The sequence below is a fragment of the Mustela lutreola genome, chromosome 10, assembly GCF_030435805.1.
Source record: "Mustela lutreola isolate mMusLut2 chromosome 10, mMusLut2.pri, whole genome shotgun sequence".
Taxonomy (NCBI): Eukaryota; Metazoa; Chordata; class Mammalia; order Carnivora; family Mustelidae; genus Mustela; species Mustela lutreola.
The window spans coordinates 107,289,785-107,306,740 of NC_081299.1; the positions used below are offsets into that span (position 1 = coordinate 107,289,785).

General features: G+C 38.9%; 1 protein-coding gene across 1 annotated transcript in view; it reads right to left on the bottom strand.

The window, feature by feature from the left end:
* Nucleotides 1-16,671, bottom strand: part of LOC131810564 (proline-rich protein 9-like) — a 31,207-nt gene extending 14,536 nt beyond the window's left edge. The window contains exon 1 of the mRNA XM_059138542.1: nucleotides 16,436-16,671. Within this exon, the coding sequence (XP_058994525.1) occupies nucleotides 16,436-16,671 (236 nt within the window). The remainder of the gene's footprint in view (nucleotides 1-16,435) is intronic.
* Between the last annotated feature and the right edge of the window lie 285 nt (nucleotides 16,672-16,956).

A 16,956-nucleotide genomic window follows, 5' to 3' on the forward strand; every position in this document is an offset into this window, starting at 1 on the left:
TCACATCATGTCCTTCTAGATTTGTCCTTCTGTGGGTATTCTCCCTCAGCCTTTTCCTCGTAGGTGCCTCTTCTCTTACTATTGCTAATAATTCTTATATTGAACCTCCCTTGTCTAATCTACTGGTTCACTTCTTTCTCCTGATTGCACCCACTGCTAACAGTCAAATAGTCTGGACTTAAAGCTTACTTCTGTAATTTACCAGCTCCATGACCTGGAACAAATTGTTTAAGCTCAGATTTCTACACTGTAAAATGCAGACTGTGCTCTTTTATAGGGTTTTATAGAATATTTTAAGCTTTTAGCAGAATGCTGGCAGAAGGCTAGCAAGCATTGCTAGATATGGCCACTTAAGGGGACGGAAACACTGAAAGAAAAGAAAAAGTTCAGATAAGGAAAACAAGCCATGAAAATACCAGATAGAACAAAAGACAAAAAGAAATGTCAACATACATACATCAAACAAAACGCAAAAGATATCAGTAGTCAATGTTCTCTAATTTTTTGAAAATAACATTTTATACAGTACAACTTAGAAAAATTTCCAGATACATTATCTCACTTAATCTTTAAACTAAACTAACATAGTATGTGTTGTCATTGGTGATGGTATTGTTTCCATTTTCAAATGTCTAAGATGAGGCTCAGAGGCATGGTCAATATCACACTGCTGGCTTGTAAATGGATCTTCCCCCAGAGAAGGTGGCTTTTCCGGCACTGCCCTCTTGTGGCCCAGTGCATACCAATACCTGATCCTTCAGGCACCACACCACCTGTTGGCCCTGCTGGGAGGCCTGCTGAGGGTTCAGCTCTGGTCATTGCTGATGTTTCCACTTAACAGTAATTCTAAAAAAGACTACACAGCACTGAAGGGTGTCCCAAATAATTCAAAGAGGAAATATTTCTAATATTATCCCATCTTGTAAATTTTTATTTTTTGTTCTGCTTTACATTGTACTTAAAATTAGTATGGTTATACATGCATGGAATTTATTAATAAATCAACACTCGTGTTTACTGATAGAGTTTTGATGAATGTTGCTCTAGAGCCACACTTCCCCAAATTATCTGAGTAATATTTTAACTTAATAATGAAAGAATGCATTTAATTTTGTTCAAGAAAAACACATAATGCTCTCTTGCATTAGAGAAAAAAAAAAAAAAAAAAGGTCCCACAAATTTATTTTCTTAGTAACACATCAAAGGGGAAATACTTGTGTAGTAAAATGCCCCAAATTTAAAAACCTTGAATAGTATCTTAAATATATATTGATACTGTAAAATATGATAAATAACATTAATGAGTCTTCCCATCCTTTAGACAATATACATCAAGGCAGAGATTAACCAGAAATTCTACATGTGCCTTAGTGTCCAGGTTAAAGGTTATGTCCTCCCAGGTCAGATAATCTGTCAGTGACTTCTTGGCTTTCTCTGATTAGGCATGTTATTTTCTTAAATGTAGATTGCATACTAAGAACAAAAATAATATAAATGTCATTAATATTATAATGATATTTGTACAATTTACAATACTTGCAAAGAAAATTATTACTTTTAAATTTAAAAAATAGACTACCTTTTGACATAGCACAGAATCTCTAATTTTCTTTGGAAGCTTTCAAATATTTCAAATATTTTAACAACCACAACAATTTTCAAATAAAATCAAATATTGGAGCCATTATATAAAAAGATAAGAGTTTATTTATTCATTTAATTTATTTTTACATTCAAATTTGCATCAGTTAATCAATTAAAAGAAATTGGACTATTTTGACAAACATGCAAAAAATCAATGGCTTGCAGAAGACAGTTACAGCCTCTTCATTGGTTTTAGCATCCACTCCATTTCTGGGTTTTTTTTCTGGTGGGACAGGATTGGTAAGATCATAATTACTGCTTTACAAATGGTAACCAAGACATCTACTCAGAGTCGTGCAGCCTCTGTATTGCTCAGCGCCAGGGGATGCCAGGGAAGCCCACCCAACAGCTAACACCAACAGTTGTTGGGGTTTGTTTGTTTCTTTGCTTTGTTTTCAACAGCTCCATTTTCAACTTTAGTCTATTTTTCTTTTTCTTTTTTTTTCGAGATTTTATTTATTTTAGAGAGAGTGCATGACTTGGTGGGGAGGGCAGTGAGGAGGGACAGAGGATGAGCAAGAGAGCGACTCTTAAGCAGACACCACTCAGCTCAGAGCCCATCTCAGAGCTCCATCTCGCAACTCTGAGACCATGATCTGAGCCGAAACGAAGAGTCCAAGGCTTAACTGACTGAACTACCTAGGCGCCCTCAGCCTATTTTTCTATTAGATTAATCCCAACATTTGAAAAAAAGAGTCACAGAGGTTTTGAAGACTGTCAGTAGCAATATCAATGACTGAATAGGTCTTTACTGCAAAGTGTAAGTCAAAAGAATACTAAGTGTAGTATGTCAGATGATGTACATAAAAATTGTTCAGCAGAGAATCTACTGTATGAAAGAGTATGAAGTGGTGCACTACAGTATGATAGAATACTCTGCAATGCTATTCTTAACATGTTAAGAATCCTTGGTCCTTAGTTCTTAGTCTTTGAAGGAAATTCCCAGTGGCAACCAGTAGGAATGGTAGCAGCGGGGGCAGCCAGGTTTTGCTCACCCAGCCAGTTACTCCCCAGCACTGATGACCTACTCCATTCTGCCTGGAGGACTCTTGGAACTGACCCCATCACATTCTCCCTGTCCATGTGTCTCAGTGGGACTATTCCTCCCTTCTTCACAGGTTACACACTCCCTAATGGGACTCTATAAACTCCACAGTCCTACATGGGAATTCTGTCTTCTTCCCATCCACACACATAACTCTCACTGGACCTGGGAGTGGGTCAGATGTCCCTGACACCACTCCTTGTTGTCTCCTATTGCAGATTCCCTCTTGTCACTTAGCACTTGGCCCACAGTTACCCTATCCCCCACTATTTCTGTTGTGATCCTCAGTGATTTTAATATCCACAAATATGATCCCCTTAATGATTTGCTTCATAATCCCTTGACCTCTACACCTCTAACTGGTTTGTCCTTCACCCTTCTTACATCCATTCCCATGTCCTATCAATGTAGGCCTCATCCTTATTAACAACAGCAACCTCTCCATAATATATATATGACATTCAAGAAACCCATCTTCTCAACCTCACCTGCTGTGTTTCCAGCAGTCCCAGATCCTCTAGGATCTCAACTATGAGAGGTTTTGACCCTGCCAGGAGCAACAATGCATTGGTACTCTACCACATTGACTGAGGATCATTGCTTCCCATCTTCATTTCTGTCCTTGACCATGAGTCATTGACATCAGCATCCACTGGCTTAACCCACATCTCTCTTGCTCTTCTCTCCATCATTAAATTCTACTAGCAAAACCACAATACTGGCTCCAACTGACTCTCAGTTACCACAAACCACAGAGTGATTGCATGAAAACACATAGCCAAACTGAACTAATTCCACTTCAGTTTCATGAAATTGATCATGAGGGTACCTGACAACCTCACTGCAGGTCTCAAGTCTGTCCACTCATAACTGCCCTGGACAACTCAGCCCACATCCCAGCTCTCCTCAAACTCCTGGCTCTCCTTTCCTGTCCTCCTTTTCAGCAGATGAACATTCTTTCTGTTTCATTGAGAAAATAAAAGCAATCAGAAGAGAACACCCACATGCTATTTTCTGCTAATCTACCTGCATTTGTACCTGCATGGTACTTTTGTTTTCCCTCCTGCTACCATGGAACAACTGCCCACTACTCTAGTCTGGGGCCTGTCCCTCCACAGATGCCCTGGATCCCACCCTTCTCATCTACCTAAGAGTATCCTAAAGGCAACCATCTCCTCTCCTATACTGGATCATTTCCATCAGCATGTAAAAATATCGCATAAATACATATGTATATAAAATATCTATCTCTGTCTTTCTCTGTCTTTTCCTTGATCTCACTTCCACTTCAAGTCAACACTCGGTGTCCTGTTTTGTGTACCATAAAACTCCTCAGAATTCTTGTTTCCAATTCTTCTTTCAACCTAGCCATCCAGCTTGCATCCCTACCACTTCCCCCAAATGCCCTTGTCCAAGTCCTGCTGGTCTCCCTGCTGCCAGCTATGATGGATGGGGCTGGCACCAGCTATGATGGGTGAGGCTGGCTGGAGTGGGCACTAACTCTTTCTGAAGTGCTTCCTCTGCCTGACTCTGTGAACTCTACTCTCTCCTGATTCCCACCCTTCTCACTGACCACTCTACCTCAATTTCCCTTGAAGGTGACTTGTCCTGTCCCTGATTTCTAAGTATTGGAGCTTCCCAGGGCTCAGTCCTTAAAGATCTCCTCTTCACTCTCCAGGTGTTACCACCCTGTCTCAACTATAAGATGATGATCCCCAAATTACTCTTTCCAGACTAATGTATCTAAGTGTGCCTCTCCCCTCAAAACAAATAAACCCACAGAATCCATTTCTCCTAAAGTCTTCCTCATCTCTTAAAAAGTAACTCCATCCTAAAAAAAACAAAACAAAACAAAATAACTCTATTCTTCCCACTGAACGGATGAAACAATCTCTAACTCTTCTTTTTCATATATGCCCTTATCTATTTAGCAATGGATCCTATTGGTTTGGTTTTATATCCAGAATCTGAAAACTTTCATTAGTTCTAGCACAAATACTCTGTCCATGCCACTATTAGCTCTTGCTTTGATTAGTAAGGCCTCCTACATGAGCACCCTGATCTGCGCTTAGTCTCTATAGTTTATTCTTAACAGAACAGACAAAATTGTTTTTAAAGGAAAAATCAGGTAATGGTACACCTCCACTCCAAACCTTCTAATGCATGCCCATTCTACTTATTATAAAAGCCAAAATCCAGTGAGCTCATCATAAACTGAATGTAAGTTATTTCTTTAATCCTACTTCTATCCAGGCACCCACCCACCCCCCATCTAGCATCTAGCATCCAATGTCAATTCATGGCTTCTGCTGCTTAAAATGTTATTACTCGAGGTGCTCAACTAGCAGGAGCTGCTGACCACCCGCAGGCGCCTGTGCGACAATAAAGAACCTCTTGCTGTTTGCATCCTGTGGCAGTGTTGAATTCTTGGCCTGTGTTACCACTAAATTGTGAGTGCTCTCAGAACCAGGAGTTGGCCTTTTTCTTTCCTTAGACACAATAGGGTGGTGCCTGGGACATTGGCATTTAAATAAATATGCGTTGAAGAATGAATAAATAAATGAGCATAAGACATGGGGCATCTGATCGGCAGATCGAAGAGAAGAAGAACAGCAATTCTGGAAACAGAAAAACAACCACTTTCTGAAAGGTAGGACCGGCGGAGAAGTGAATCCAAAGCGACGGGAAGATAGACCCCGGGGGGAGGGGCCGGCTCCCGGCAAGCGGCGGAGCAACCGCGCACAAAATCAGGACTTTTAAAAGTCTGTTCCGCTGAGGGACATCGCTCCAGAGGCTAAACCGGGGCGAAGCCCACGCGGGGTCAGCGTGGCCTCAGGTCCCGCAGGGTCACAGAAGGATCGGGGGTGTCTGAGTGTCGCAGAGCTTGCGGGTATTGGAACGGGAAAGCCGGCTACAGAGACAGAGCCGACAGTAAGCTCGCAGCTCCGTGTTACCTTGAACCGATCCCAGGCTCGGTGAGCTCGGAGCGCGGCCGGAGGTCAGGCAGACGGGAGTAACTGGGCGCTGTTCTCTGAGGGCGCACTGAGGAGTGGGGCCCTGGGCTCTCGGCTCCTCCGGGCCGGAGACCAGGAGGCCGCCATTTGTATTCCCGTCCTCCGGAACTCTACGGAAAGCGCTCAGGGAACAAAAGCTCCTGAAAGCAAACCCGAGCGGATTACTCACCCCGGCCCCGGGTAAGGGCGGTGTAATTCCGCCTGGGGCAAAGACACTTGAGAATCACTACAACAGGCCCCTCCCCCAGAAGATCAACAAGAAATCCAGCCGAGACCAAGTTCACCTACCAAGGAGTGCGGTTTCAATACCAAGGAGAGCAGCAGAATTCCAGAGGAGGAGAAAGCCAAGCACGGAACTCATGGCTTTTTTCCTGTGATTTTTTTTAGTCTTGCAGTTAATTTAATTTTTTCTTTTTCATTTTTTTTTTTTTCTCGCCTTCGGGTAAATTTTTTTTTTTTTTTAACTGTTACCTTTTTCTTTTTTAACGATTTTTTACTAGTTTATCTAATATATATATATATATATTTTTACATTTTTCTTAGGTGTTTTCTTTTTTAAAAAAAATTCTTTTCTTTTTTTTTTTTTTTTTTTTTTTTCTTTTTTCTTTCTTCCTTTTTGAACCTCTTTTTATCCCCTTTCTCCCCACTCACGATTTTGGATCTCTTCTAATTTGGCTAAAGCATATTTTCCTGGGGTTGTTGCCACCCTTTTAGTATTTTACTTGCCCCTTCATTTACTCTTATCTGGACAAAATGACAAGACGTAAAAATTCACCACAAAAAAAAGAACAAGAGGCAGTACCGAAGGCTAGGGACCTAATCAATACAGACATCGGTAATATGTCAGATCTAGAGTTCAGAATGACAATTCTCAAGGTTCTAGCCGGGCTCGAAAAAGGCATGGAAGATATTAGAGAAACCCTCTCGAGAGATATAAAAGCCCTTTCTGGAGAAATAAAAGAACTAAAATCTAACCAAGTTGAAATCAAAAAAGCTATTAATGAGGTGCAATCAAAAATGGAGGCTCTCACTGCTAGGATAAATGAGGCAGAAGAAAGAATTAGTGATATAGAAGACCAAATGACAGAGAATAAAGAAGCTGATCAAAAGAGGGACAAACAGCTACTGGACCACGAGGGGAGAATTCGAGAAATAAGTGACACCATAAGACGAAACAACATTAGAATAATTGGGATTCCAGAAGAAGAAGAAAGTGAGAGGGGAGCAGAAGGTATACTGGAGAGAATTATTGGGGAGAATTTCCCCAATATGGCAAAGGGAACAAGCATCAAAATTCAGGAGGTTCAGAGAATGCCCCTCAAAATAAATAAGAATAGGCCCACACCCCGTCACATAATAGTAAAATTTACAAGTCTCAATGACAAAGAGAAAATCCTGAAAGCAGCCCGGGAAAAGAAGTCTGTAACATACAATGGTAAAAATATTAGATTGGCAGCTGACTTATCCACAGAGACCTGGCAGGCCAGAAAGAGCTGGCATGATATTTTCAGAGCACTAAACGAGAAAAACATGCAGCCAAGAATACTATATCCAGCTAGGCTATCATTGAAAATAGAAGGAGAGATTAAAAGCTTCCAGGACAAACAACAACTGAAAGAATTTGCAAACACCAAACCAGCTCTACAGGAAATCTTGAAAGGGGTCCTCTAAGCAAAGAGAGAGCCTACAAGTGGTAGATCAGAAAGGAACAGAGACCATATACAGTAACAGTCACCTTACAGGCAATACAATGGCACTAAATTCATATCTCTCAATAGTTACCCTGAATGTGAATGGGCTAAATGCCCCTGTCAAAAGACACAGGGTATCAGAATGGATAAAAAAACAAAACCCATCTATATGTTGCCTCCAAGAAACACATTTTAAGCCCGAAGACACCTCCAGATTTAAAGTGAGGGGGTGGAAAAGAATTTACCATGCTAATGGACATCAGAAGAAAGCAGGAGTGGCAATCCTTATATCAGATCAATTAGATTTTAAGCCAAAGACTGTAATAAGAGATGAGGAAGGACACTATATCATACTCAAAGGGTCTGTCCAACAAGAAGATTTAACAATTTTAAATATCTATGCCCCCAATGTGGGAGCAGCCAACTATATAAACCAATTAATAACAAAATCAAAGAAACACATAAACAACAATACAATAATAGTAGGGGACTTTAACATTCCCCTCACTGAAATGGACAGGTCATCCAAGCAAAAGATCAGCAAGGAAATAAAGGCCTTAAATGACACACTGGACCAGATGGACATCACAGATATATTCAGAATATTTCATCCCAAAGCAACAGAATACACATTCTTCTCTAGTGCACATGGAACATTCTCCAGAATAGATCACATCCTCGGTCCTAAATCAGGACTCAACCGGTATCAAAAGATTGGGATCATTCCCTGCATATTTTCAGACCACAATGCTCTAAAGCTAGAACTCAACCACAAAAGGAAGTTTGGAAAGAACCCAAATACATGGAGACTAAACAGTATCCTTCTAAAGAATGAATGGGTCAACCGGGAAATTAAAGAAGAATTGAAAAAAATCATGGAAACAAATGATAATGAAAATACAACGGTTCAAAATCTGTGGGACACAACAAAGGCAGTCCTGAGAGGAAAATATATAGCGGTACAAGCCTTTCTCAAGAAACAAGAAAGGTCTCAGGTACACAACCTAACCCTACACCTAAAGGAGCTGGAGAAAGAACAAGAAAGAAACCCTAAGCCCAGCAGGAGAAGAGAAATCATAAAGATCAGAGCAGAAATCAATGAAATAGAAACCAAAAAAACAATAGAACAAATCAACGAAACTAGGAGCTGGTTCTTTGAAAGAATTAATAAAATTGATAAACCCCTGGCCCGACTTATCAAAAAGAAAAGAGAAAGGACCCAAATAAATAAAATCATGAATGAAAGAGGAGAGATCACAACTAACACCAAGGAAATACAAACTATTATAAGAACATACTATGAGCAACTCTACGGCAATAAATTTGACAATCTGGAAGAAATGGATGCATTCCTAGAAACATATAAACTACCACAACTGAACCATGAAGAAATAGAAAGCCTGAACAGACCCATAACCAGTAAGGAGATTGAAACAGTCATTAAAAATCTCCAAACAAACAAAAGCCCAGGGCCAGACGGCTTCCCGGGGGAATTCTACCAAACATTTAAAGAAGAACTAATTCCTATTCTCCTGAAACTGTTCCAAAAAATAGAAATGGAAGGAAAACTTCCAAACTCATTTTATGAGGCCAGCATCACCTTGATCCCAAAACCAGACAAGGATCCCACCAAAAAAGAGAGCTATAGACCGATATCCTTGATGAACACAGATGCGAAAATACTCAACAAAATACTAGCCAATCGGATTCAACAGTACATTAAAAAGATTATTCACCACGACCAAGTGGGATTTATTCCAGGGCTGCAAGGTTGGTTCAACATCCGCAAATCAGTCAATGTGATACAACACATCAATAAAAGTAAGAACAAGAACCATATGATACTCTCAATAGATGCTGAAAAAGCATTTGACAAAGTACAACATCCCTTCCTGATCAAAACTCTTCAAAGTGTAGGGATAGAGGGCACATACCTCAATATCATCAAAGCCATCTATGAAAAACCCACCGCAAATATCATTCTCAATGGAGAAAAACTGAAAGCTTTTCCGCTAAGGTCAGGAACACGGCAGGGATGTCCATTATCACCACTGCTATTCAACATCGTACTAGAGGTCCTAGCCTCAGCAATCAGACAACAAAAGGAAATTAAAGGCATCCAAATCGGCAAAGAAGAAGTCAAATTATCACTCTTCGCAGATGATATGATACTATATGTGGAAAACCCAAAAGACTCCACTCCAAAACTGCTAGAACTTATACAGGAATTCAGTAAAGTGTCAGGATATAAAATCAATGCACAGAAATCAGTTGCATTTCTCTACACCAACAGCAAGACAGAAGAAAGAGATATTAAGGAGTCAATCCCATTTACAATTGCATCCAAAACCATAAGATACGTAGGAATAAACCTAACCAAAGAGACACAGAATCTATACTCAGAAAACTATAAAGTACTCATGAAAGAAATTGAGGAAGACACAAAGAAATGGAAAAATGTTCCATGCTCCTGGATTGGAAGAATAAATATTGTGAAAATGTCTATGCTACCTAAAGCAATCTACACATTTAATGCAATTCCTATCAAAGTACCATCCATCTTTTTCAAAGAAATGGAACAAATAATTCTAAAATTTATATGGAACCAGAAAAGACCTCGAATAGCCAAAGGGATATTGAAAAAGAAAGCCAACGTTGGTGGCATCACAATTCCGGACTTCAAGCTCTATTACAAAGCTGTCATCATCAAGACAGCATGGTACTGGCACAAAAACAGACACATAGATCAATGGAACAGAATAGAGAGCCCAGAAATAGACCCTCAACTCTATGGTCAACTAATCTTCGACAAAGCAGGAAAGAATGTCCAATGGAAAAAAGACAGCCTTTTCAATAAATGGTGCTGGGAAAATTGGACAGCCACATGCAGAAAAATGAAATTGGACCATTTCCTTACACCACACACAAAAATAGACTCAAAATGGATGAAGGACCTCAATGTACGAAAGGAATCCATCAAAATCCTTGAGGAGAACACGGGCAGCAACCTCTTCGACCTCTGCCGCAGCAACATCTTCCTAGGAACAACGCAAAAGGCAAGGGAAGCAAGGGAAAAAATGAACTACTGGGATTTCATCAAGATCAAAAGCTTTTGCACAGCAAAGGAAACCGTTAACAAAATCAAAAGACAACTGACAGAATGGGAGAAGATATTTGCAAACGACATATCAGATAAAGGACTAGTGTCCAGAATCTATAAAGAACTTAGCAAACTCAACACCCAAAGAACAAATAATCCAATCAAGAAATGGGCAGAAGACATGAACAGACATTTCTGCAAAGAAGACATCCAGATGGCGAACAGACACATGAAAAAGTGCTCCATATCACTCGGCATCAGGGAAATACAAATCAAAACCACAATGAGATATCACCTCACACCAGTCAGAATGGCTAAAATCAACAAGTCAGGAAATGACAGATGCTGGCGAGGATGCGGAGAAAGGGGAACCCTCCTACACTGTTGGTGGGAATGCAAGCTGGTGCAGCCACTCTGGAAAACAGCATGGAGGTTCCTCAAAATGTTGAAAATAGAACTGCCCTATGACCCAGCAATTGCACTATTGGGTATTTACCCTAAAGATACAAATGTAGTGATCCTAAGGGACACATGCACCCGAATGTTTATAGCAGCAATGTCCACAATAGCCAAACTATGGAAAGAACCTAGATGTCCATCAACAGATGAATGGATCAAGAAGATGTGGTATATATACACAATGGAATACTATGCAGCCATCAAAAGAAATGAAATCTTGCCATTTGCAACAACATGGATGGAACTAGAGCGTATCATGCTTAGCGAAATAAGTCAAGCAGAGAAAGACAACTATCATATGATCTCCCTGATATGAGGAAGTGGTGATGCAACATGGAGGCTTAAGTGGGTAGAAGAATAAATGAAACAAGATGGGATTGGGAGGGAGACAAACCATAAGTGACTCTTAATCTCACAAAACAAACTGAGGGTTGCCGGGGGGAGGGGGTTGGGGAGAAGGGGGTGGGATTATGGACATTGGGGAGGGTATGTGATTTGGTGAGTGCTGTGAAGTGTGTAAACCTGGTGATTCACAGACCTGGGGATAAAAATATATGTATATAAAAAATATATGTTTATAAAAAATAAAAAATTAAAAAAAAAAAAATGTTATTACTCGAGACATTCATGTGACTCACTTCTTCACTTCCTGGAAAAGAAGACTTCATTACAAAGGCATTCCCTGACCATCCTGTATAAACTGGCAGGCCTCCCCTAGCATTCTACATGCCCCAAACTTTCCTTTATTTCTCCTCTGTACCACTTGGTGACATCTAATATATTATATAATTAACCAGTGTACAGCTATTGTCTGCTTCTGTCTCCAGATTATGGGCTCCTTGATAGCAGAGACTATTTTTTTTCTGTTTACACCAATATCCTCAACCACTAGACTAATGTAAGTGGTTAATAAAGTGGTTAATAAATATTCATTTAATGCATTACTAATATTCAATTTTTAAAAAGTTGAATTTACTTTTATCTATGTTGAGTCAAAATCTTTCATTTCATTAAGAGTATACTTCTATTGATGAACTCTGTAATATATGGAAGCTTTGAATCACTATATTCTATACTTGAAACTAATTTAACACTGTCTGTTAACTAAACTAGAATTGAAATTTGGAAAAAAAAACTTTAATTTCATTGTTTGTACCTGCTTTTCTGTTTTAAATGTAGTGACATTGCAATACTCTAAGTGTTGAGCTTTTTCAGTTTCTTGAGCTAATCTGGAAGATTTGGCAACTGATACAACTATAATATATTCATAAGAACTTTGCCAAACATAATATTTATAAACAAACAAAATGATCATTTCTTATTGCATTTGAAATATTTATGCCAAGGTATTGCCTCTGTATTGGCAATGATCTGTGGTATAAAAAAATAAATGCCATTTCTACTCATTTCATAGAAATACTATTGGAAATTTGGCAAGTTAAAAATATTTTTTTTAACACTTAACTAACATTTATTTGAATAAACAGATTGATGAATACATGAGTAAATACCAAAGATAGTAATTGATGATGTATCCAAAATGCATAATAAATAAACTAATGTATTTGATATGCCTAAGAGAGCATGCTCAAAGAGAGCATGCCTATTTCCCTAGGAGCTGGTGAGGCAGTCTCATTCTTGCCACTGAGATATTATGAAATAAACTACAGCTTAGGCAATGCTCCATTAAATCTGCTGCCCAGAAAATTTAAGGTAGTTTTTTGGTAAGTGTTTATGTATATATTAGTTGGCTTTGGCACATTAAGCACAAATTTGTCTTTGAATATATATTGTTTCTTTATATTCAAAAACCACAAAGTATTTCTCTTTTGAATGAATTATATGCATTTGTATCAATCATTTTATGACCAGGGGTACAATTTATGTCACCTGGTAGGCCCAATATTCTCTCCTTTGTTTTTCCTTTCCTGCCTCTTAGCTACTTTTAATTACTTAATTCCTATTTCCAGAAAACAGTTGTCTTTTTTAAAACTTTCATTCTGCCAAACTAAAATTGTATTTGTGGCTCTTGTTTTTCTTTTACACACACACAAACCTGTACCCCTGGGGATAAAAATATATGTTTATAAAAAATAAAAAATTTAAAAAAATAAAAATAAAAAAAAAAAGAAATAGAGAAAAAAATTTAAAAAAAAATTTTAAAAAGTTATTATAACACTTTAGATTAGTGTTTTAGTTTGGAAAAGGATGTATGTGTAAAAATAATTTTTATGAATGATTGTCAGAGCTTGTTTTACAGTATGTCAACATTTTATTAAATCCATTTACTTTTCATGCAACACACTATTTCTTCAACATATATTAGCAATAGTATCTATACAAAACACATACAATTTTTCTTGCCTTTGCTTTTGCAATATCAGTGTGAACATTACATTTTCCCTATATATTTAACAATGTATCAAAAATCTGATCTTAATATGTAAAGATGTTTTCTTCTATTGAATATTTGTCAATCATCTTTATATCTACTTGCCTAAATGTACTGAAGCAAAATAAGCAAAATGGAAAGGTTCTCAACAGCTATACTCCTGTTGAGTTTTGTTGTAAATATCTCATGATATTACCTTTTAGGATAATTTATAAAGTATATGGCTTATATCATACTGGAATCTTTCCTAACTTCTTTATGAGTAAGTGATCCAACTGTGTTTCTGAATCAGTCAGTTATAAAATAGCCTTCTTACAGTGTCAATTTCATGTGATTTTTTAACAAGTTGTTCTGTAGTGGTGTATGTTTTTCTCTTATGTAAATTGTGGAAACCCACTTTTGACATAATAAATGTATTTTCATTGTCAGATTTAAATTTGTCTGTACTTTAAAAAAATCACTTTAACTATTTCAAGTAAATATATGTTATACTTTATAGCAAAATTATAATTGTCAGGAAGAAGCTGACATAAACTATCTTGTGAAATTTCAGTGCATAAAACATGTCAGACATTTAACTTATTCCTACTCACTGTGAAAGATGCATCCTGATGATAAGAAACATAATTATAATGTACTACTTTAGGGTAAATTAAGGTCAAATTTTAGGCCCATGACATTAATTTTACATACTATAATTTTACTATGGTTATTGCTAGTTGAAAATCGCCTAGTACCAGTACTGTACAACTTGTCCTCTCTGAAGTCTGGACATTCTGTTGGGTATAGCAATAACTATTCTTTTAAATTTTTCTGTTAATCAGTAATTCATTTGTAATATTATTTAATCTTTATGTAAAATAAGAATTTATAAATATAAAGTCAGATAAGAAAACTTACATAGGGTTAAGATTAGCGTTAGCATTATATTATTATATATGACATATGACTTGTTTACTAGCTATTAAAATAATTTACCATGAGACACTGATGCACCCAGACTTACTTGGTATCACACTTAAGGCAATGAGTTGTGGTACAATTTTGTGTGAGTAAAATTGTGTGTAACTAAATACAGTATATAAAAGATGGGGGTAGGGCACCTGGGTGGCTCAGAGGGTTAAAGTCTCTGCCTTTGGGATTGATCCCCACATCGAGCTCTCTGCTCAAGCGGGGAGCCTGCTTCTCCCTCTCTCTCTGCCTGCCTCTCTGACTACTTGTGATCTCTGTCTGTCAAATACATAAATAAAATCTTAAAAAAAAAAAAAAAAGATGGGGGTAGATCCAACACAGGTCTACACTCTTTAATTTTTTAGAGGGTTAATTAATCACATTTCTTTCTTCTCCAAACCCTAAATCAATTGAGAGAGACATTGGTGTTAAGACAGAGGGTTGGTAAAGCTGTGAAGAATGTAACTTGTGTTGTGGTCAAAATAGAAGGTATAAATAATATTGATTTCAAAGTCTAAGCCTTGGGGCCTGGATTGGTACAGAACTTGGTCCACAGAGACACTTCCTCAGCCACCAAGAGTGAGCACAGCAGAAAAGTGCACACACAATGGTAAATCTCTCACCATCTCACCTATCAAATCACTCACCCTTTCTTCAGAGGTAAGGAATTAATTTGAGATATGGATGTTATTCCAAAAAATAAAGCTAGAATGTTGGAAAAAAAAATTCCCCCTTAAATCAATGAATATGACTAAGACCTTAAATCACACTATTTTTTCACAACATTTTTACTCTACTCCAACATCTGCTAGTTATGCTGATGACCCAGATTGCCAGGAGAGCCTGATGACTTTCAAGATATTACCATTTATCACTGGTTATTTAACACTTCTAAGTAAGTGTGCTGAATGTTATTACAATGTTTAAAATAAATAAGTAATTCCATACACACACATACATGTAGAGTTTCCCTCTCAAAGACAGGTCAAGAATCTCTGTAATACCTCTCTGGATGCCTGCTGTTGCCTTTGTCAGAGGTTGAACACTACTGATCATGAAATTTTCTTCCCTGGACTGAAGGTTGATTGGGATGTCAAAGAAGGTGATCAGGTCCACCTTCATGCTAAAATCCAAAGCTGGGTTTTAGTGACAACCCAAAGTGACATGGATGCCCCTGGCCAGCCATGACTTCTAATAATTTATTTTGCTGCAAGAGGATGGCTAGAAGCAGCAGCCCCCTAGCCCGTATCATTTGCCGCATGGGGTACAAGAAGAAAAGAAACCACAAATGGTAGATAGCAAAAGTTGACCAAGAGATTTGTGGGTAGATTCTGGTTCCTGTGTGAAGAGAAGTAGTGAAGGACTCAGTCATGTGGATATGCTCAAGGAGAGTATTTATTGTAGTTTTTGAACGAAGATCTAAAAATTATGAGTACCCCTGTGTCATTTTCCTTAAGCATGGGATTCCCTTAAGTCAGAGGGGTCTGGAGGCTAAATTCTGGGGCTGTGGAGCACAGTGTCCTTAATTGGTAAGAAGAAACCTCACAGGTGGTAGCGGCAGCAGTAGTGGAACAGGGTGGCTGATGTTTTGGGAGCACCCCGTGACTCCCCTCTGGATCTTTCCTCTCCAATGGCTCAGGTCTGAGACATCTCTTAGTGGGAACTTCCCATCAGGCTAGCTCATTGTGGAGTCTGCTTGAAGAATCCAGGTTAATGGGAGCTCCCCTGAGCTGAGGATGGGGGCATCAACAACCACCAAAGAACTCAGAGTGCAGGAAAGACAGGCTTTATTTTTTCATGTTGACAAGATTTTGGAAAGCAGAGTTTTCTGTAGCATTCTGGTCTCCTTGATGTAGGCCCAAAACCAAGGCCACGAAATCTGAGGTTCTCAACAAAAAGAGTAGTCCTTTAAGTACATATCTAGGCAACTTAGTTCAGGAGGAGAAGGGAGAACAAGGTGAGAGTGAGAAAAGTTGTCAACTCCAGACTTGTCCTTGGCCATGGATCTTTGGCTCCTCAAAACCTGCAGGTCAGCTGCAGCCCCCAAATCCATGGCAATAACTGGAACACCCAGAGGACTCCCTCTCCCAGCTGGAAGGCTGGGGCTGGCCTAGACAGACTCCTGGAAACCCATGATACCCCAGAGAGCAGCAGCTTCCAAAGCCAGTGATACAGCAACTGGGGACACAGCAGGAGGGAGCAGGTTGGGGGCAGGCAGCTGGGCAGGGACCTGGGCAAGGAGCAGAGGCCTGTGGGCCCTGGGAAGCCTGTGGGGTCTGTGGGGCCTGTGGGGCTTGAGGTGGCCACTTGTGTGAACACCTGGGGAGGCACTTGACAGGGAACTTGCACCTCTGCTGGTTTTGCTGGCAGGACATCTTAAAGAAAGTTCAGTTACTCTAAAAAACAAAGCAGATATTTTGAAAGTTCAGTGGCTATAAACTTTATTGTATCACCATTTTTCTCTAGAGTCTGAAGTTCTGTAACTGATTCTATGCCTCCAGGACCCATAGGTTTACAGTGGAGAAACCCAATTTCCTGGCATAGGAGAAATCAGGCAGGGGGTCAGTGCAAATTTGGTAATGTCTTCTCCTACCCATCCTGATCCTCCCAAGACTCCTGACTTCCAAGGCAGCAAATTGCATAGTTTGGAAAGTCTCAAA